Source organism: Mytilus californianus, unplaced genomic scaffold (assembly GCF_021869535.1).
Source record: "Mytilus californianus isolate M0D057914Y unplaced genomic scaffold, xbMytCali1.0.p SCAF_9, whole genome shotgun sequence".
Taxonomy (NCBI): domain Eukaryota; kingdom Metazoa; phylum Mollusca; class Bivalvia; order Mytilida; family Mytilidae; genus Mytilus; species Mytilus californianus.
In genome coordinates, this window is record NW_026262745.1 from 93,010,014 (window position 1) to 93,033,447 (window position 23,434).

Sequence of the window (23,434 nt, forward strand, 5' to 3'; positions counted from 1 at the left end):
ATCACAGAACAGCCTTAGTTCAATATTGGCTTTCCAGATGTGTTCGTTTTTACTTGACTTAAACGGTAAACATTTTGAGGAAAACATTTATAAATAATATGAAAAACTCTTTAACTTTGTGAATATTTTTGTGTGGAGAAATGTGCATTTCAATATGACCAATCATTTCTTGTTTTGTTGTGCAATTCTAATTACATGAATTACTTTCCAGTGGCGTTGTTGTTATGTAAACTATTGGTATAAAAATTAAAGCTTTATATTTCAGAAGGTAGAAGACCTGGATGCTTCATACCATGTATGGATATACCTTATGTTGTGAAGTTTCCTTCTGTCATATATTTATTGTCCTTGACCTCATTTTCATGGTTCAGTGATTACTTGGAAAAAAAATTATATTTTTATTGTCATGTGAATTTCTCACTTATTATGAGTAATACGATAACTATATTTGGTAAATATGGGCTCCTTGCAACAATTACATGTCAGTCAGACAGAGTTCACACGACCTTGACCTCATTCCATGGATCAGTACTCAAGGTTGAAGTTATGTGATTAGGTCCATTTTTCAGATACTAAAAACAGTAGATCAACCATATGTGGTGTGTGGAATGATTGTAAGGAGTACATGTCAGTCTGGCAGGATTATCTTACCTTGACCTCATTGTCGTGATACATTGGTCAATGTAAAGTTTTTGTGTTTTGATTTGTTTTTTCAAGTACTATCAGCAGTAGGTCAACTATATTTGGTATATGGAATCATTATAAGGTGTTAATGTCTGTCTGGCAGGTAAAATCTGACCTTGACCTCACTTTTAAGGTTCATTGGTCAACAGTGGGTTGTGTGTTCAGGGTTTTTTCTGGGTATTTTGGGAAAAAGGACCCTGGCCAGTTTTGGGAATTTTTTCACGGGCTTTTCAGTGAAATTGGGAAAACAGCAAATATACCAGATTTGAGTTTTAGTGTGTTTAGTTCATTAAAAGTTTATCTTTTATTGTGAAAATAAAGTAAGAAACTTCCAGATTTTTACTGGCCCTTCAAAAATGAGAAGAAATTACCTCTTGGAATTGAAGTAATATGTTTACACTAGCTATAAAAACATCTACATGTAATATCAACATTTATTAATGATAAAGAAAATTACTGTCACATTTTATTGGATTTTGACATGAAAATTTGTGAACTTAAAGTATTTTTGAATTTCTGTATAAAATATTTCCTGCTTTATCTTTCTTTTCCATATATCTTTTAGTTTTCAATTCTAGAGTTTGTATTTCATCATCATAGATGTATTTTGTCACCTGCCTGGAACTATTATTTTTTTATTGTATTTGATCGGCAAACCCGGAATTACCCTTATCCACCCCCGGAATCTGATCCGGGTATTGTAATTGTCTTCATTTCCTGTTTATGGCATCCATTGTTTTTATACGACCGCAAAAAAATTTTGTGGTCGTATATTGGTATGACGTTGGCGTCGTCGTCCGAAGACACATTGGTTTTCGCACTCTAACTTTAGTTTAAGTGAATGGATCTTTTTGAAATTTGACCATAAGGTTAACTACCACAAAAGGAAGGTTGGGATTGATTTTGGGGGTTATGGTACCAACAGTTAAGGAATAAGGGGCCAAAAAGGGGCCAAAATAAGCATTTTCTAGTTTCCAGACAATAACTGTAGAACGGTGTATGGATCTCTCTGAAATTATACTACAAGTTTCCATACCACAAAGGGATGGTTAGGATTTGCTTTGGGGGGTTATGGCTCAAACCATTTAGGAATTAGGGGCAAAAAAGGGGGAAAAACAAGGTTGTCCTGGTTAATGGACAAATACTTTAGTACAAAACATAATTTAAAGCAGTGTAAGGGAGATAAATCAAATACATCATTGAAATTATCTCCCTTACACTGCTTTTAAATTATGTATAAAGTAATGGTTAATGAACAATAAAGATAATTTAAAACAGTGTAAGGGAAGTAATCCAAATACAACATTTTGGTTACTTCCCTTACACTGTTTTTAAGTTATGTTTAAAGAAATGCATATTTATAAAGGAAGACCAGTAAAAATATCTGCAAATGTTGCATCTTTTTTTTTTACAAAAAAATCCATATGAAAGATTTGACACTATATTTTTATACGACCGCAAAAAAAATTTTTGTGGTCGTATATTGGTATGACGTTGGCGTCGTCGTCGTCGTCCGGCGTCGTCGTCGTCCAGCGTCGTCCGAAGACACATTGGTTTTCGCACTCTAACTTTAGTTTAAGTGAATGGATCTCTATGAAATTTTACCACAAGGTTCAATACCACAAAAGGAAGGTTGGGATTGATTTTGGGGGTTATGGTACCAACAGTAAAGGAATTAGGGGCCAAAAATAAGCATTTTTGTAACTTCCAGACATAACTTGTGTGTTAGTTTATGGATCTCTCTGACATTGTACCACAAGGTTCCAAATCACAAAGGGAATGCTGGGATTGATTTTGGGGGTAATTGCCTTAAAATTTTAGGAATTAGGGGCCAAAAAAGGGGCAAAAAACAAGCATTTTTCTAGTTTCATGACAATAACTTGTGTGTAAGTGTATGGATCTCTCTGAAATTGTACTGCAAGGTACCATACCACAAAGGGAAGGCTGGGATTGATGATGGGGGTAATTGCCTCAATATTTTAGGAATTAGGGGCCAAAAAGGGGCAAAAAACAAGCATTTTTCTAGTTTCAGGACAATAACTTGTGTGTAAGTGTATGGATCTTTCTGAAATTGTACTACAAGGTTCCATATCACAAAGGGAAAGCTGGGTTTGAGTTTGGGGGTGATGAATCATAAGGGGGTTCAAAAAATTTGGGGGGGGATTTTTTTTTTTTTCCTTTTTTTTCTTTTTTTCCTTTTTTTTTTCTTTTAAAATTTTCCATTTTAAGTTGGTTATTTCTGATTTATATTTAAAAGCAAATAATAATGATATGGTAGGAGATACACACCAAACAGGATGTGTAAATTATTATATAATAAGTATTGTGCAATAGCAAGAAATTTTCAATTGCACAGTATTGCACAATAGCAAGAAATCTTCAATTGCACAGTATTGCGCCATAGCAAGAAATCTTCAATTGCACAGTATTGCGCAATAGCAAGAAATATCCAATAGCACAATATTGCGCAATAGCAAGAAATTGTCAATTGTACAGTATTGCGCAATAGCAAGAAATATTTAATTGCACAGTATTGTGCAAAAGAAGATACTTCATATAAATTGCTTATTTCTTGACCAATTTCAATGGGGTTTTATTCTTGAATTCTTGGGGTTTTTTAATATGCTGAATCATACCGTGCATTAAGTTTTTGGATTTTGGGCCCCGTTTTTAAATTGGTCCACATTGAGGTCCAAAGGTCCAAAATTAAACTTTGTTTGATTTCATCAAAAATTGAATTATTGGGGTTCTTTGATATGCCGAATCAAACCGTGTATTTAGATTCTTAATTTTTGGTTCCGTTTTCAAATTGGTCTACATTAAGGTCCAAAGGGTCCAAAATTAAACTGAGTTTGATTTTAACAAAAATTGAATTCTTGGGGTTCTTTGATATGCTGAATCTAAACATGTATTTAGATTTTTGATTATGGGCCCAGTTTTCAAGTTGGTCCAAATTGGGGTCCAAAATTAAACTTTGTTTGATTTCAACAAAAATTGAATATATGGGGTTCTTTGATATGCTGAATCTAACCATGTATTTAGATTTTTGATTTTTGGGCCCCGTTATCAACTTTGTCCACATTGAGGTCAAAAAGGTCCAAAATTAAACTTTGTTTGATTTTAACAAAAATTGAATTCTTGGGGTTCTTTGATATGCTGCATGAATCTAACCATGTATTTAGATTTTGGATATTGGACCATAATAGGTGAATGTCCAATTTAAAATTTTTAAGTTCTTAGACCACATTCATTCTGTGTAGAAACCTATGCTGTGTCAAATATTTAATCACAATCCAAATGCAAAGCTGTATCAAGCTTGAATGTTGTGTCCATACTTGCCCCAACTGTTCAGGGTTCGACCTCTGCGGTCGTATCAAGCTGCGCCCTGCAGAGCATTTTATTAATTCTATTATAAAATAGATTAAGTTAGCACTATGGTAAATTTAAATGGGTAATTATGGTTGCCAACTCCATTGGAAATTTGAATTGAGATTATGAACATATCTTGAGGGAAAGAATTTTTTGGGGGAAAAAAGGGGGGGGGGATAAAAAGAAATTGTGGGGGGTCAATTTTTTCTCATTTCAGATTTCAAAAATTAAAAAGAATTATTCTTCAAATATTTTTTTTTTTTTCAAATTTCAAATAATGAAAAATTTCAAGAAGTAATCTTTAATTGCACAGTATGGCGCATTAGATTTGTAAAATCTCTGATCACATTTATTTATTTGTTATGCTGAATCTAACAGTGTATTTAGATTTTAAATTTTGGGTCCAGTTTTCAAATTGGTCTACATTAAGGTCCAAAGGGTCCAAAATTAAACTTTGTTTGATTTTAGCAAAAATTGAATATATGAGGTTCTTTGATATGCTGAATCTAAACATGTATTTAGATTTTTGATTTTTGGCCCAGTTTTCAAGTTGGTCCAAATTGGGGTCCAAAATTAAACTTTGTTTGATTTCAACAAAAATTGAATATATGGGGTTCTTTGATATGCTGAATCTAACCATGTATTTAGATTTTTTATTTGTGGACCCCGTTATCAAATTGGTTCATATTGAGGTCAAAAGGGTCCAAAATTAAACTTTGTTTGATTTCATCTAAAATTGAATTATTGGGGTTCTTTGATATTCCAAATCTAACCGTGTATTTAGATTTTTAATTTTGGGTCCTGTTTTTTAAATTGGTCTACATTAAGGTCCAAAGGGTTCAAAATTAAACTTAGTTTGATTTTAACAAAAATTGAATTCTTGGGGTTCTTTGATATGCTGAATCTAAACATGTGTTTAGATTTTTGATTATGGGCCCAGTTTTCAAGTTGGTCTAAGATAGGGACCAGTATTAAAACTTTGTTTGATTTAAACAAAAATTGAATATATGGGGTTCTTTGATATGCTGAATCTAAACATGTATTTAGATTTTTGATTATGGGCCCAGTTTTCAAGTTGGTCCAAATTGGGGTCCAAAATTAAACTTTGTTTGATTTTAACAAAAATTGAATATATGGGGTTCTTTGATATGCTGAATCTAACCATGTATTTTGATTTTGGACATTGGACCATAATAGGTAAATTAAAAAAATTCAAGTTCTTAGACCACATTCTTTCTGTGTCAGAAACCTATGCTGTGTCAAATATTTAATAACAATCCAAATTCAGAGCTGTATCAAGCTTGAATGTTGTGTCCATACTTGCCCCAACTGTTCAGGGTTCGACCTCTGCGGTCGTATCAAGCTGCGCCCCAGCAAAGCATTTTATTCAGTGTTGTATTTGTCAGTCAGATACCATTTTACTCGGATTTACTCATTACTTGTTGGCAATTTTTGGCATGAAGCTAGCGGTTGAACAAAATGAACATCGCTATCATGAATAATAAAGATGAAAATAAATTTTGCGATCGTTTGGGAATTTTACTCCCAAAATTGGGAAAAATGTAGGATAATTGCCATTGGGAATGGGTCGAATACCGGACCCTGTGGAATGCTAGAAAAATCCATGGTGTTTTGGTCTGTTTTTCAATTACCATAAGCAATAGCTATAGGTCAACTATATTTGGTGTATGAAATAATTGTTAGGTGTACATGTCTGTCTGACAGGACTTATCTAACATTGACCTCATGTGATACAACCTTTATCTTTAAGAATTTTAACATAAAATCAGTGGTCAGTAAAGCAGGCGAGACATTTCAGGGTGTGTACTCTTGTCTTTAGTATTATCAGTTTTATTGCCTGTAACATTCAAATCCCATCGAGGACTGCAAAAGGGAAGTAAAAAAACAATCTGTTCAAACCTAAAATATAAGGTATAAACATGGGGAAATGTTCCTTATAATTAATTTTGTTGAGTTATTTCAATAATATTTATAAAATTGAACCAATTAACAGGCCATATCATTTAAGAAGTGAGGAAGTAGAAAGAAAAATGCAGAAATTCCTTCCTTGTGCTATATGACAGCAGTGGTGCATGATCATATCCCACAGAGTCAGACCTCAAACAAAATGATAAGGATCAGTTAAGCAGTGTGATACTGGTACATGCATTCCGAAATACTACGTTTTATTTGCTGCTGTAAAATTTTGAGGTTTTGATGAATAAGGAATATGAAAAAAAATGTACCATGATAGTGTTTTTGTCGAGCCTTCGACTTTTGTCGAAAAAGCGAGACATAGCGATCCTACATTCCGTCGGCGTCGTCGTCGTCGGCGGCGGCGTCCACAAATATTCACTCTGTGGTTAAAGTTTTTGAAATTTTAATAACTTTCTTAAACTATCCTGGATTTCTACCAAACTTGGACAGAAGCTTGTTTATGATCATAAGATTATATTCAAAAGTAAATTTTGTAAAAAAAAAATTCCATTTTTTCCGTATTTTACTTATAAGTGGACTTAGTTTTTCTGCCAGGAAACATTACATTCACTCTGTGGTTAAAGTTTTTGAAATTTTAATAACTTTCTTAAACTATCCTGGATTTCTACCAAACTTGGAAAGAAGCTTGTTTATGATCATAAGATAGTATCCAAAGTAAATTTTGTAAAAAAAAAATTCCACTTTTTCCGTATTTTACTTATAAATGGACTTAGTTTTTCTGCCAGTTAACATTACATTCACTCTGCAGTTTAAGTTTTTAAAACATTTATTAGATTCATAAATTATCCTGGATTTTTACCAAACTTGGACAGAAGCTTCTTACAATCAAAAGATAGTATCTAGAAGAAAATTTTGATAAAATTTTGTTCCATTTTTTCTGTATTTTACTTATAAATGGACTTAGTTTTTCTTCCAGTCAACAGTACATACATTCTGCAGTTTAAGTTTTTAAAACATTTATTAGATTCATAAATTATCCTGGATTTTTACCAAACTTGGACAGAAGCTTCTTACAATCAAAAGATAGTATAGAGAGGAATATTTTTATTAATTTTTTTCCTCATTTTTGTTGAGCCTGCGATTAACACCAAAAGTAGGCGAGACACTGGGTTCCGCGGAACCCTTACGAATTTTTTATTTCACTAGATTAGAAACTGCTTACTGATGACTTTGGAAGATACTAACTCCTTAAAATGGATTGTCAGAAAAACACCAATGCATGTTCATGTACCTGTAAATCTGTGACCTAGCTCTGCATGAAAAAGAAATAAAAAAAAAAAAAAAAATTTATTTATAAATTGAAGGAACTGCATTATGTGAGTAGGGACACAGTTCAAAGATCAAATCTCGATTTTAAATATTTTAAGATTTTGAAAGAATCCTGATACACATGTAATATCTGATTTTTTATACCATCTTTTTGATGTGTAAAGAAATTTTAATATTTTATAGGAGTGTTCCTGTTATTGGTAAAGCACAGGTTGATATAGGAGATAAAGCTGTTTCATCTATACCTGATATTGTCTTTCCAGATATTACCAATTCAGACATACATCATTCTAATTTAAAGATATTAGCAGTTTGTGAGGTATATGTTAACTATAGAACTGCAATGGAACTCATTGCAATATGCTTGAAAATGGCTGAATTTGCTGTTTCCCTCAAACACAGATCAAGATCAAATTAGGGTGCCGTCACTTTACTGTTCTCAAGTTCTCCCTTAAGCTTTAAAAACGGGTAAATTGCTGAATTTGCTGTTTCCTCCCTCCAACTTTAATTTGCCTGAACAAATGTTTTCAAAGTTACACACAATGCCATCAAACACAGATCAAGTTTGAATTTGGGTAGCGTCTCTTTCACCTTTCTTGAGTTATGTCCTTTTATGAATGGAAGAAAATGCTAAATTTGCCGTTAATTTACAATTGGGGGCAACTGTTAACCATGGACACATTCTTCTTTTATTTCTTGAATGATTTACGTAGGGTTATTTTTCCCCTTGCACCTTTTATTAAAAGAACTGCATTTTTAGCTCACCTGACCTGAAAGGTCAAGTGAGCTTTTCTCATCACTTTGCGTCCGTCGTCCGTCGTCCTGCGTCCGTCGTCCGTAAACTTTTACAAAAATCTTCTCCTCTGAAACTACTGGGCCAAATTTAACCAAACTTGGCCACAATCATCATTGGGGTATCTAGTTTTAAAAATGTGTGGCGTGACCCGGTCAACCAACCAAGATGGCTGCCACGGCTAAAAATAGAACATAGGGGTAAAATGCAGTTTTTAGCTTATAACTCAAAAACCAAAGCATTAAGAGCAAATCTGACAAAGGGTAAAATTGTTCATCAGGTCAAGATCTATCTGCCCTGAAATTTTCAGATGAATCGGACAACCCGTTATTGGGTTGCTGCCCCTGAATTGGTAATTTTAAGGAAATTTTGCTGTTTTTGGTTATTATCTTGAATATTATTATAGATAGAGATAAACTGTAAACAGCAATAATGTTCAGCAAAGTAAGATTTACAAATAAGTCAATATAACCGAAATGGTCAGTTGACCCCTTTAGGAGTAATTGCTATTTATAGTCAATTTTTAACCATTTTTCGTAAATCTTAGTTATCTTTTACAAAAATCTTCTCCTCTGAAACAGCTGGGCCAAACTAAACCAAACTTGGCCACAATCATCATTGGGGTATCTAGTTTAAAAAATGTGTGGCGTGACCCGGCCAACCAACCAAGATGGCGGCCACAGCTAAAAATAAAACATAGGGGTAAAATGCAGTTTTTGGCTTATAACTCAAAAACCAAAGCATTTAGAGCAAATCTGACATGAAGTAAAATTGTTTATTAGGTCAAGATCTATCTGCCCTGAAATTTTCAGATGAATCGAACAACCTGTTGTTGGGTTGCTGCCCCTGAATTGGTAATTTTAAGGAAATTTTGCTGTTTTTGGTTATTATCTTGAATATTATTATAGATAGAGATAAACTGTAAACAGCAATAATGTTCAGCAAAGTAAGATTAACAAATAAGTCAACATGACTGAAATGGTCAGTTGACCCCTTTAGGAGTTATTGCCCTTTATAGTCAATTTTTAACAATTTTTCGTAAATCTTAGTAATCTTTTACAAAAATCTTCTCCTCTGAAACTACGTGGCCAAATTAAACCAAACTTGGCCACAATCATCATTTGGTTATCTTGTTTTAAAAATGTGTGGCGTGACCTGGTCAACCAACCAAGATGGCCGCCACGGCTAAAAATAGAACATAGGGGTAAAATTCAGTTTTTGGCTTTTAACTCAAAAACCAAAGCATTTAAAGCAAATCTGACATGAAGTAAAATTGTTTATCAGGTCAAGATCTATCTGCCCTGAAATTTTCAGATGAATCTGACAACCCGTTGTTGGGTTGCTGCCCCTGAATTGGTAATTTTAAGGTAATTTTGCTGTTTTTAGCTCACCTGGCCCGAAGGGCCAAGTGAGCTTTTCTCATCACTTGGCGTCCGTCGTCCGTCGTTGTCGTCGTCGGCGTCGTCTCCGTCGTCGTTAGCTTTTTACAAAAATCTTCTCCTCTGAAACCACTTGGCCACAATCATTGTTAGGGTATCTAGTTTAAAAAATGTGTCCGATGACCCCACCAACCAACCAAGATGGCCGCCATGGCTAAAAATAGAACATAGGGGTAAAATGTAGATTTTGGCTTATATCTCTGAAACCAAAGCATTTAGAGTAAATCTGACATAGGGTAAAACTGATTATCAGGTCAAGATCTATATGCTCTGAAATTTTCAGACAAATCTGACAACAGGTTGTTGGGTTGCTGCCCCTGAATTGGTAATTTTAAGGAAATTTTGCAGTTTTTGGTTATTATCTTGAATATTATTATAGATAGAGATAAACTGTAAACAGCAATAATGTTCAGCAAAGTAAGATCTACAAATAAGTTGTCATGACCAAAATTGTCAGTCGACCCCTTTAGGAGTTATTGCCCTTAATAGTCAATTTTTAACAATTTTTTGTAAATTTTTGTAATCTTTTACAAAAATCTTCTTCTCTGAAACTACTGAGACAAATATAACCATACTTGGCCATAATCATTATTAGGGTATCTACTTTGAAAAATTTGTCCGATGACCCCGCCTTCTAACCATCATGGCCGACTTGGTTAAAAATAGAACATTGGGGTAAAATGCAGTTTTTGGTTTATATCTCTGAAACTAAAGCATTTAGAGCAAATCTGACTGGTGGCAAAAAAGTTCATCAGATTTAGATTTATCTGCCCTGAAATTTTCAGACGAATCCGACAACCCGTTGTTGGGTTGCTGCCCCTGAGTTAGTAATTTTACAAAAATTTTGCAGTTTTTTGTTATTATCTTAGATATCATTATAATATCTAATATCTAATACTATTAATTATGATTTTAACCTTATTTTACATGATTTCCAAAGCATCAGTAAATACAGGTGAGCGACACAGGCTCTTGAGAGCCTCTAGTTCCTTACCTTAGTGCATAGTATTTATTTTTGTGTGATCTGAAAACGATTGTAGCACATAAACTTACATAACGTTACATGAAATATATGTAACTATTCATTTGGGAACTCACACCCGCACTAGGAATGGGGACTATCTTGCACTTACTTTGTCCTTCCTGTCACTCATTCATCAAAAATAAATATTATTGTTAGCCATGTCTCATGAACTGCTGAGCAGAATGACTTCAAATTTGGTCAGCAGCTTGAAAGTGACTAATTGTTATATGTGAGCACCTTTGGATCTCTCAAAAACCTTCTTTCTGTTTCCACTACTTTACATTGCGAGTATGCTTAGCATAATGACCCATTCAACTATTTGTAAGAGTAGTTTAATGAATTGATATAGTAATATGACAGTTCTTAACCAAAACATGACTAAAGTTTGAAATTTGAAATTGTCCTCACCAGAGAACATAAATTTAAATCCATGTAATAAATATTTATTGCACCGCGGGTAAATTATGACATTGTGATTGGTTTGACGCCGTCACGTGGTGACCCCCTATGGATATGGGGTTAGACACAAACCAGCTTGTTGTAAATACAGCGGGAACGTAACATATTTCATGTATTATAGTGTAAAGTCTTTGTGACGCTACACTTGTTTACTTGGGCATTCTAGATTGATTACAATTTATAACATGTAGAACATTTTCTTCAAGTATTCTCTTCACAACTAGCCCATGCTTGAAGAACCTCTTCAACAGGCCATTATAATCTATGCAAATTTTTTGAAAAAGCAGCATCTGGTCTGTAGCTACAAAATATATCATGAAGACTGAATATTGAAATTTTTCTTGCTGTATGCTTCATGTGTAAGAGGTAAGGGATCACAGCTGAGGAACACAATCTTAAAACAACCTTTTTATTTGATTGTTTTTCTAGGTTAAGAAAGAATTTAAAGCAAAGGAAGACTTGGTTATTTCCTTACAGTATAGTACAAGGTCAGGGAAAAAGAAAGTAATAGGTAAAGAGCAAGTTATATGGCACCTTGATGATAGATTACAGGGTCAGCATGGAGGAGAGCTATTATTGCATTACCCTTTATCACAGAAGAATGGTCTATTAGGTATCATTGTACAGAAGACACATGTAAGCATTGATCTTTTATTAGTCCCCTACCGACGAAGTCGAAGGGGACTTTAGGTGTGCACTCCGTCCGTCTGTCTGTCTTTCTGTCTGCTTGTCTGTCTGTCTATCTGTCTGTCAATCCGTCAGTCCAGCAAATCAGTGTTCCACACCTTTTTATACGACCGCAAAAGATTTGTCAAATATTTAATTACAATCCAAATTCAGACCTGTATTAAGAGCGAATATTGTGTCAATTTTTGCCCCAACTGTTCAGGGTTGGACCTCTGCGGTCGTATCCAGCTGCGCTCGGCAAAGCAATTTATTTCTTCATGCTTGAAGATATTGATTTAATATTTGGTGTATTGTTTAATCATGACAAGTAACAGATCAATTTGGAATTTTGTTCCGGTCTGATGATTTTGTGCAGAGTTATGGTCCTTTGACTCAGAAAATTCACTAAAATAATCAGTTTTTCACACTTTTTTTTTGTCATTCTTGAAGATATTGATTTGATAACTGGTATGTAGTTTTATCATGACAAGTTACAGTTCAAGTTTGAATTTTGTTCCCGTCTGATGATTTTGTGCAGAGTTATGGTCCTTGGACTTAGAAAATTCACTCAAATAATCAGTTTTCCGCACTTTTTTCCGGCATGCTTGAAGATATTGACTTGATATTTGACGTATTGTTTTATCAAAACAAGTAACAGATCAAGTTTGAATTTTGTTCCGGTCTGATGATTTTGTGCAGAGTTTTGGTCCTTGGACTTAGAAAATTCACTTAAATAATGAGTTTTCAACACTTTTTTTCATCCTGCTTGAAGAGATTGACTTGATATTTGTTATATAGTTTACACCATGACAAGTTATAGATCAAGTTAGAATTTTGTTCCAATGCAATGAATTTGTAACCGGTAGGGGACTATGTATTGCCATGCAATACTCACAGAATGCTTGTTTATTATCTAATGACAAAGCTTGATTGATTGATTGTTGATTGCTTTACATCCAGTGCCAAATATTTCATGCATGTTGAGGACAAGACAAATTTACAATTAATACAATCAGTAGGTCCTGTAATAGGGGGTTGACCAGAATGAATTTGGGTGAGGGATTTTAAATGCCTCTGGAAATCTAGGGTAAATTGGATAGGGACAGAAATTTTGCCTTGCAACAGGCCACCTGTAGACCCCCAAAAAGTTGTAGCAAGGGTTCTTAAAACGCAAAGAGAGCAGAAACATCTTTCCATGAGTCATCAGATTTAATGTCCCCATTTTGACTAAACATGACTAAATTTCCATGAATTTATACATCCTGCACAGTTCAATTTTAGTCTGAATTGACCACAGCTAATACCATACCCTTGTATTGCTTCATTGAACAGACATTTTCTTACACAATTCATTACACAACTGTACATGCAATTCTTGACCTGAATAGCATGTTAGTTGTTTGACATTTTGTACATGTACAGAATAGCAACACTTAAGAAAACTGCATCTTTTATTGGTCGACATGTTTCACCAATTAGATCGGCGTCTTCAGGACAAAGTATAAAAAATTAGAACCCCTGAAGTACAAAAAAATGGTATCTAGTATGTGATGTCATAATTGTCTATTGTTGACGTTGCTATAGGATACTATATGTAATTATGTAATGTTGAACAGAAAATGAATCAAAAATAGTACAATGCAAATTAAGTTACTAAATTCAGAGTTAATCTATTATTGTTGTAATCTTCTTTATCTTAAAAAAAATGTTGTAAACTGTTCTGATAGTAAGTGGCCAGAGGTACTACTTCCAATCATGTCTGGAATGCCGTTAAGTAGTTCACCGTTGCAAAATTTCTTGCAATGTAGGTTTAACTGGAAATCATGTTGGGATGGATTTATGTTGTTTGCATCTTAATTCTTTAAAGTTCAATTTCGGTAGGTTCTAAATACTCCTGGAAATCTATCTTGGCTTTTTTGTGTCATCTCCATTTGCTCCTGAAAGATCCTTTGTATGGTTTCACACGTAAACAATTTTACATTCAATTTTCTGATGGCACGGAACGATGGTACATATACATCTTGATTTATTTGCAGCCCTGTTGTAAGTATGTTATCTCATAAAACATGTTTAACCCCACCGCATTTTTGTGCCTGTCCCAAGTCAGGATCCTCTGGCCTTTGTTAGTCTTGTATGATTTTTAATTTTAGTTCAATTATATGTTTTTGAGTTTAGTATGACGTCCATTTTCACTGAACTAGTACACATTTTTGTTAAGGGGCCAGCTGAAGCCCTTCTCTTGGTGCGGGATTTTCTCGCTGAGTTGAAAACCCATTGGTGGCCTTTGGCTGTTTTTTGCTATTTGCTCGGGTTGTTGTCTCTTTGACACATTCCCCATTTCCATTCTCAATTTTATATATCGAAAAATGCATGGTATAATTGGTTTTCATGGTGAAGTAAAATAGTACTATGAAGTTAAAAGGTAACCATATTTAATATATGTGCAAAGTGACCAGAGGTAACCAAAATCAATATTGACGTAAGGTGACCAGATGTTACCATCGTCAATATCTGTGTAAGATGACCAGAGGTAACCAAAGTCAATATATGTGTAAGATGACAAAAAGTAACCAATGTCATTGGTTGCCTTTGGCTGTTTTTTGCTATTTGCTCGGGTTGTTGTCTCTTTGACACATTCCCCATTTCCATTCTCAATTTTATCCTCTGTTTGTTCTTCATACAATTTTCCTTTTGTTTGGTGGTTTTTCGGCAGTAATTGATGGTATCAGTTGATTTTTGGCTTCTTGGAATTCTTCGTTCTTGCTCAGTGTAGAGATGGCCATGGGGTCGGCGCTGTGTGGTATAAGCGGATCCAGGAATGCAGGGGTTCAGAATATCGAAAATAAATAAAGAGCTGCTGAACCAATGCCTCCTATGTTTTGTGCTGGTAGAGTTCCCTTGAGTTGATACCAGATGGTATGAAGGGTTGTCAAAAATTAAATACCACTAAAATGACAACAACACTTAAGTAAACTTTTTAGACCACTTTGCGGCTGTTTAAATTTCGCGATTTTCAAATTTACTTCATGTATTAAAATAAGATAAGATCAAAGTTTTACAAGTTTTCTAACGATTTATATTCGCGTTATTTTTCTATCCGGGAAAATAGATCGCTCGCAACAATTAGTTGGTTTACAGTAATTTACCTATAATTACGTTTGATCTACACTATATGAAATCATTCTGTTTATTATGTGTCAAAGGTGAATATTTAAGGATTTATAAGACGTCTGTTTTTTCAAAGAAAAGAGGAAAAATAAAATCTGCATGAAGTCATTTATTGAAATTACAATTACCGGTATAATTTGCGTTAAACAGTTAGCAAAATGACTTAACTCTAACTAGAGCATTTTCTGCAAGAAATGTATTTGTTTATTCCCAATTATATTATTATTTAACCGTACAATTTTTTTGAACATGTATATTTAAATACAGGAAATGTATTTTTTCCAATGAGAATGACACCAATTTTTGTCTCGAAAAATGATATACCTCTATTTGAAAATTCCCCTAAAGCATCAATCAACAATTAAATTTAGGATCAAGGTTTGCATAACAAGGAGAAACTTTTTTTAGATGAATCTATTTAGTAATTTCTTTTGTTTCAAAAACTTTTTTGGTTAAGTTTGATTATCTAATTTACTTTTATTTTTAACTTAAACTACTGTATAATATGAAGCATGAACAAATTGAGGTATCTGCAATTTTGTTCAGTTAAGATGTTTATGATTTATTTCAGATTTGTAAATTGAAGTTGCCATTCATTTTGATTTTTTTTTATGCAGGTAACATTTTCCTATTTCCAATGTAACACTGTACAGTTTGAAGAAATAATGACCGGGAACCAGTGTGTTAACAGTCCTGTTGTGTACTATAGCAGACCATATAATTACTTAAAGGCTGCAGATAGAAAAGAATTAATAACACCATTACTTACACTTGGATTTGTTCAGTTTTCTCCATGTTGCATCAGCAGAAAAGAACAGCAGATAGAGAATGTAGACTAAGCAGTATCTACCATATTTTAAGTTTGTTTTGATTGCTTTTATATTTTTGTATAAGTAGCTCAGTTTCTATAAACAGGGCCAGTTTCAATTGATATTTTCAAATACCATATTTGCAAGATATGATTCGTATTAATTTGTTGCTTTTAACCTGCTTCTATGTTCATCAATGCACATATATAGAGTGATTGATAACATTTAGGGTTGACTTGGGTATAGAAATATTGCAATCCATTGACTTTTCCCATCTAGCAGTAAAACCATTCTTAGAGTAAGGTGTCCTTTTGTGAGTAAACTAAAATCATACTTTCAGCTATTATTTATTAAAACCTTTGTTGAAATAAAGCTTATAGCTTAGGGCAATAAATATATTTGTTGTTTAAGGCTTAGGGTTTCCTGACTAACCCTAATTTTTTTTATGTTGATTTTGATATTTTGATGAATTTTTGTATTATTTTTGACAGGAAAAAGAGCAACATCAGACATGTATGAATTTTATCTTGCTCCCTAAACAGTATTTGTTTATATATGTAAATATTTATTTATTTATCCACCATGTTTTACCAATTTGAGTTATTTAAATCTGATATGAAATTAGCTTTCATATGAAATTGTAATTGTAAATGGTCTTCACAAAAGAAATTAATGTAAGCTGAAATTCACTTGATTTTAGCATTAATTAATTTTTTAATTGTTTCACATCAACTTATATAAATTTTTTAAGTTCATCAGTTGTACATACAGCCTTTTTGACAAAGTATTTGCACCTATCCTTCCTTTTAATCAGGTTTCGAATAAATTGTAAGTAATTGTCTAATTTCTTGAAAATAAAAGCAGGGCAAAAATGTCTAGAATAACAAGATTTATCTTCTTTCCATCCCTCCTCCATCCAACCATATTTTATATGTGAAATAAGGAAGAATCTTGTCTGTAGGAGTACGTTGTGCATATCAATACAGCATAAATCTTAATGCAACACTTAATTATTTTGCATATTAAATTGGTTAGAGATAAAATTGGTGTTGTTTTAAAAGTTTCAAAATATTCTGTTTTTATTTGGTGAACAAATTGCAACTACTTGTGTTTTGCTTTGAACACATTTTTTGTTAGATTAGATTGCATCACTAAAGAGACATTAGTTAATGCATATCTGGTGCAGTAAAAATGGAACCCTTAATGTTATGTTATTGCATTTTGACCATATTAAATAATTTTTGTTGATTTTAAAAGCATTTTACCTTAACCTTATTAGTAGATTTTTATTATTCTAGAAGGTTCATATACACATTTATTTATTAAATACATATTTGTTATCCAGATTATGCACATGTTTTGATAGTAAACATGTACAAATGGATTTGTTAATCATTACAATACATAATTTTAAGAAAGGCTACGGGTAAATTATTGTCAATAGCAGATAATTTGTATATGTTTTTTCTGTTGATTTAGAATACACACTGCTTGGCCTATAATTGTTTTGTGAGTATTTTGTAAATTATAAAGTTATTCATTATATTTGGAAGATATTTTGTTATGATTTAAAAAGTATGAACAAATTAGATTATTGATGTGCATGTTTCAGGATGAGTTTTATCTGTATCTATGATGAGTTTTTACTAAGACATAATATGATAAAATCCATTTAAGGGCACTAATATTGCATAAAAATATTAAATTTATCAGTTCATGTTATGTACATATTATTTATTTTTGTATGTGCTTGTCCAAAGTCATTAGCCTGTACTTCAGTGGTTATTGTTTGTTACTGTATATCAATTTTTGTTTTTTCTGTTGTTTTACACATGAGTTAGGCTGTTCGTTGTCTTGTTTGAATTTTTGTTATGTTTTATCATGTCAGTTACTTTTTTGTCTCGCCTGCAACAAAAGTCACAGCATGCAAGACATAGGGATAACAATGCAACTGCGTCGTAAACTATTTGTATAAAGCTTTTTATATCTGAAGGTAGAAGACCTGGATACATCATACCTTGTATGAAGATTCCATATGTTAAGAAGTTTCTGTCTGTCATATGTTCATTGTCCTTGACAATTGGTTGAATAAAAATAAAACTTTTTTTTTACCACAAAACTCAGATCAAGTACAAATTTGGGCAGCGTCACTTTTACCCTTCTTGAGTTGTGTCCCTTTATAACGTTATATGCAAGCGGGGGCATCATCTGTGTCCCATGGACACATTCCTCATTTATTTGTTATTGAATTTCTCACTCATTATATGAGTACTAGGATAACTATATTTGTTGTATGGGTTCCTTGCAAGGTCTACATGTTTGTCAGACAGGGTTCACCTGACCTTGATTTCATTTCATGGATCAGTGATCAAGGTTAAAGTTACATGATTAGGTCAAGTATATGTGGTGCATGGAATGATTTTAAGGGTACATGTCAGTCTGGCAGCTTTCACCTGACCTTGACCTTATTTTCTTGGTTCATTGGTCAATGTCAAGTGTTTTGGTCTGTTTTGAAGTAATTTAAGCAATATGTCAACTATATTTGGTGTATGGAATGATTGTAAGGTGCACAGGTCATTTTAGCTGGTATCATCGGACCTTGACCTCATTTTTTATAGTTCATTTGGTCAATAAAATTGAGAATGGAAATGGGGAATGTGTCAAAGAGACAACAACCCGAGCAAACAGCAGAAAACAGATGACGGCCACCAATGGGTCTTCAACTCCGCGAGAAAATCCCGCACCCGGAGGCGGGCTTCAGCTGGCCCCTAAGCAAAATGTGTACTAGTTCGATGAAAATAGACGTCACACTAAACTCCAAAACATATAAATGAACTTAAATTAAAAAACATACAAGACTAACAAAGGCCAGATGCTCCTGACTTGGGACAGGCGCAAAAATGCGGCGGGGTTAAACATGTTTTGTGAGATGTCAACCCTCCCCCTGGACCTCTATCCAATGTAGAATAAACAAACACACAGTAATGTTAAGTTTTTGTATTTTGATCTGTTCAAATTACCATATTAAGCAACATGTCAACAATATTTGGTGTATGGAATAATTGCACGGTGAACATGTCTGTCTGACAGGATTTATCTAACCTTGACCTCATTGTCATAGATCTTGAAAAATGTGAAGTTTATGTGATACTATTGTAGTAAAACCTTTATCTTTTTAGACTTTCAACATAAAATCAATGGTCAGTAAAGAAGGCAAGACACTTCAGCGTGTGTACTGTTATAGGTCCGGGAACACAGTTATCGTCACTTGATTTTGGTGTCTACAAATATAGTCCCTAGTGTGGACAGTGTGTTACTTTCCATTATTTTTATGCACTTTCCAAATTTATTTCTTCATGTTTTATGCCTGAAATATTAAGTAGGGGGATGAAACTACACTGTAAAAAAAGTTTGGGTCATAATTTTAAAGTAAAGTAGTGATTTTGGTCCAGCTAAAAAAGGTTAAAAATTAGTATTTTCGGAAGCTGTCAAAAGAATTCAAGACCCCCTTAACATAAAATTATCCATATTTTGAGTTAGAGCTGAAGAAGTTTTCTATAATATTGATATAATTTGTCCCAAAAGTAGTACACCACACTGTAAAAATATTATAAAAAAAGTGCAGGTTGGATTTTTTTAATTTCCATTTATTGTCTAAGAAGTGCACTAAGAAATAACTGTGTTCTTGGGCCTGTAGTTTGCTATGCAGTAAGGGTTTTGCTCATTGTTGAAAGCTTTATGATGACAAACTGCTTACACCTATGTCATTTTGTATCTGGTCCCTGTTGGATCATTTGCAATAATACCACATCTTCTTATTTCTGTATGTTTAAATATCTGAAGGACGTTATTTAATGGTTTAAAATACTTTGTATTATTCTAATTCATTTGGCCAAAAGTGGTCTTATTATACCCTCTCCATTTATGTGATATATTGTTCATCTACTTGTATTCAAATTAAATTACAAATTTCAGTGATTTCTGTCTTTAAACAATACATTGTATATAAATGTGTATTTATGTTGTATAAAATTGATTCATTATACAAAATTTAATTATGTATATATTTAATAAAATTAAGTGTGCATTTTTTTCTTCAAATATCAGTTTATATGCCAGATAGCAATATAATTTTAAATAGGTGAATATTTTGAATGGGATAGTGTCTGTCTGTTAAATTTATATGTAATTAACATGTAGTAAAAAATGGTAAAACACATTATTGTTCTTTAGGTATCGGTGTTTGTAGATTCAATTGGTCTGTACTTGAGGTACAGTTGATGTGTACCTCTAGTAGACAAAGCCTGTCGAAAGTTGAAGGTAAAAGACATTATTGTTATTTGTGGTCTATACTTGAGGTACAGTTGATTTGTATGACAAAGCCTGTCCAAAGTTGTGCTGGTAAAATATATTAATGATCATTAGGTTTGGGTGGTTTATATTGAATTGGTCTGTACTTGAGATACAGTTGATGTGTATCTCTAGTAGACAAAGCCTGTCGAAAGTTGAAGGTAAAGACATAAATGTTATTTGTTTCGGTTGTAATTAGGTTGAATTTGTCTATACTTGAGGTACAGTTGATATATACGTCAAGTAGACAAAGCCTGTTGAAAGTTGAAGGTAAAAGACATTATTGTTATTTGTTTCGGTTGTATCTAGATTGATTTGGTCTGTACTTGAGGTACAGTTGATTTGTATGTTAAGTAGACAAAGCCTGTCCAAAGTTGTGCTGGTAAGATATATTAATGATCATTAAGTTTGGGTGGTTGTATTTTGAATTGTTCTGTACTTGAGGTACATGTTATTTGTTATGTTACACTGTATGAATTTCATTCGTCTGAAGCGCTTTTATGGATTGATTTTCATCCAGGACGCTCAAAGTCGAATATTTGAAAGCCAAAGATGTATAAGAACAGAAACATTTGAAGAGCTATATGACTGAAAAGGACCTATAAAATAGCCAAATCCACTAAGGTCAACTTTGCCTGAATGAGTTGAAACCTTAATTTCTTTATAATTCTTTTTATAAACGACCATTTTTAATAATTGATTGTTAGTTGCTTAATGTCCAGTGGCAAATATTCCATGTAATTTCAAGGCAGGAAACAATTAACAATTGGAATGAAAGTCGGGAAATTTGGGCTGCCACTGAAATAAGAGTAAATGAGATATGAACAGAAATTTTGCCTTGCAACAGGCCACCTACAGACCTCTTGCAAGCTGTTGCAAGGGTTCTTAACGTGCAGTGAGCGTGGCACTCTGTGCACGTCCCATTCTGGCCGGACGTGGCTGCGTATTTGAACATCCTACACATCCAATCGGACACCCCACTTGGGCAAGGATTTTACTGCCGATTGGGAGAGGACCTAAGTGACTATATTTCTATTTCCAATTCCCCCTTGGAGTTAATCAAATATAGAACGGTTTGTTATAAATCATGTCAGTACCGAAGTACTAACTACTGATCTGATGATAAACTAGGGGACTTATCCAATATATTTAATAAATAACGAAATCAATCTGTAATTAAGCTTTAATACGATCCTTTTCAATCTAATCCGAAATATCATTTTATGCCCCCGCCGTAGCGGTGGGGGCATTAAGTTTTACCCTTGTCCGTCTGTACGTACGTCGGTCCTTACGTCCCAAAATTGGTTTCCGTTCTCTGACTTGAGTTTGCCTCAACAAAATGTTATGAAACTTATACACAATGCTTATTACCACATTACACAGATCAAGTTTGAATTTTGGTGGCGTCACTTTAACTGTTATAGAGTTATGCCCCTTTATAAATGGAAAAATTGATAATTTTTCGTTTCCATTCTCTAACTTAAGTTTGCCTCAACAAAATATTATGAAACTTATACACAATGCTTATTACCACATAACACAGATCAAGTTTGAATGTTGGTGGCGTCACTTAAACTGTTCTAGAGTTATGCCCCTTTATAAATTGAAAAATTGCAAAATTTTTATTTTCTTCTAAATATCAAGTAATTTTTAAAAATAGAGTTATCTTCCTTTGTCCATGATTATAGTTGAATCAACTACAATCAATGCTTCATACAATGCAATGTTAAATTTTGACTTCCACTGATAAAACACAGATCAAGTTGAATTTGGGTAGTGTCACTTTAACCATTATTGAGTTATGCCCCTTTATAAATCGAAAGATTGCAATTTTGAATGGGATAGTGTCTGTCTGTTAAATTTATATGTAATTAACATGTAGTAAAAAATGGTAAAACACATTATTGTTCTTTAGGTATCGGTGTTTGTAGATTCAATTGGTCTGTACTTGAGGTACAGTTGATGTGTACCTCTAGTAGACAAAGCCTGTCGAAAGTTGAAGGTAAAAGACATTATTGTTATTTGTGGTCTATACTTGAGGTACAGTTGATTTGTATGACAAAGCCTGTCCAAAGTTGTGCTGGTAAAATATATTAATGATCATTAGGTTTGGGTGGTTTATATTGAATTGGTCTGTACTTGAGATACAGTTGATGTGTATCTCTAGTAGACAAAGCCTGTCGAAAGTTGAAGGTAAAGACATAAATGTTATTTGTTTCGGTTGTAATTAGGTTGAATTTGTCTATACTTGAGGTACAGTTGATATATACGTCAAGTAGACAAAGCCTGTTGAAAGTTTAAGGTAAAAGACATTATTGTTATTTGTTTCGGTTGTATCTAGATTGATTTGGTCTGTACTTGAGGTACAGTTGATTTGTATGTTAAGTAGACAAAGCCTGTCCAAAGTTGTGCTGGTAAGATATATTAATGATCATTAAGTTTGGGTGGTTGTATTTTGAATTGTTCTGTACTTGAGGTACATGTTATTTGTTATGTTACACTGTATGAATTTCATTCGTCTGAAGCGCTTTTATGGATTGATTTTCATCCAGGACGCTCAAAGTCGAATATTTGAAAGCCAAAGATGTATAAGAACAGAAACATTTGAAGAGCTATATGACTGAAAAGGACCTATAAAATAGCCAAATCCACTAAGGTCAACTTTGCCTGAATGAGTTGAAACCTTAATTTCTTTATAATTCTTTTTATAAACGACCATTTTTAATAATTGATTGTTAGTTGCTTAATGTCCAGTGGCAAATATTCCATGTAATTTCAAGGCAGGAAACAATTAACAATTGGAATGAAAGTCGGGAAATTTGGGCTGCCACTGAAATAAGAGTAAATGAGATATGAACAGAAATTTTGCCTTGCAACAGGCCACCTACAGACCTCTTGCAAGCTGTTGCAAGGGTTCTTAACGTGCAGTGAGCGTGGCACTCTGTGCACGTCCCATTCTGGCCGGACGTGGCTGCGTATTTGAACATCCTACACATCCAATCGGACACCCCACTTGGGCAAGGATTTTACTGCCGATTGGGAGAGGACCTAAGTGACTATATTTCTATTTCCAATTCCCCCTTGGAGTTAATCAAATATAGAACGGTTTGTTATAAATCATGTCAGTACCGAAGTACTAACTACTGATCTGATGATAAACTAGGGGACTTATCCAATATATTTAATAAATAACGAAATCAATCTGTAATTAAGCTTTAATACGATCCTTTTCAATCTAATCCGAAATATCATTTTATGCCCCCGCCGTAGCGGTGGGGGCATTAAGTTTTACCCTTGTCCGTCTGTACGTACGTCGGTCCTTACGTCCCAAAATTGGTTTCCGTTCTCTAACTTGAGTTTGCCTCAACAAAATGTTATGAAACTTATACACAATGCTTATTACCAC

General features: G+C 33.5%; 1 protein-coding gene across 1 annotated transcript in view; it reads left to right on the forward strand.

Moving 5' to 3' along the window:
- Window positions 1–16,591, forward strand: part of LOC127714042 (uncharacterized) — a 29,993-nt gene extending 13,402 nt beyond the window's left edge. The window contains exons 3-5 of the mRNA XM_052219989.1: window positions 7,504–7,639; window positions 11,465–11,671; window positions 15,487–16,591. Of these exons, the coding sequence (XP_052075949.1) occupies window positions 7,504–7,639; window positions 11,465–11,671; window positions 15,487–15,708 (565 nt within the window). The 3' untranslated portion in view covers window positions 15,709–16,591. The remainder of the gene's footprint in view (window positions 1–7,503; window positions 7,640–11,464; window positions 11,672–15,486) is intronic.
- Window positions 16,592–23,434: the final 6,843 nt, after the last annotated feature.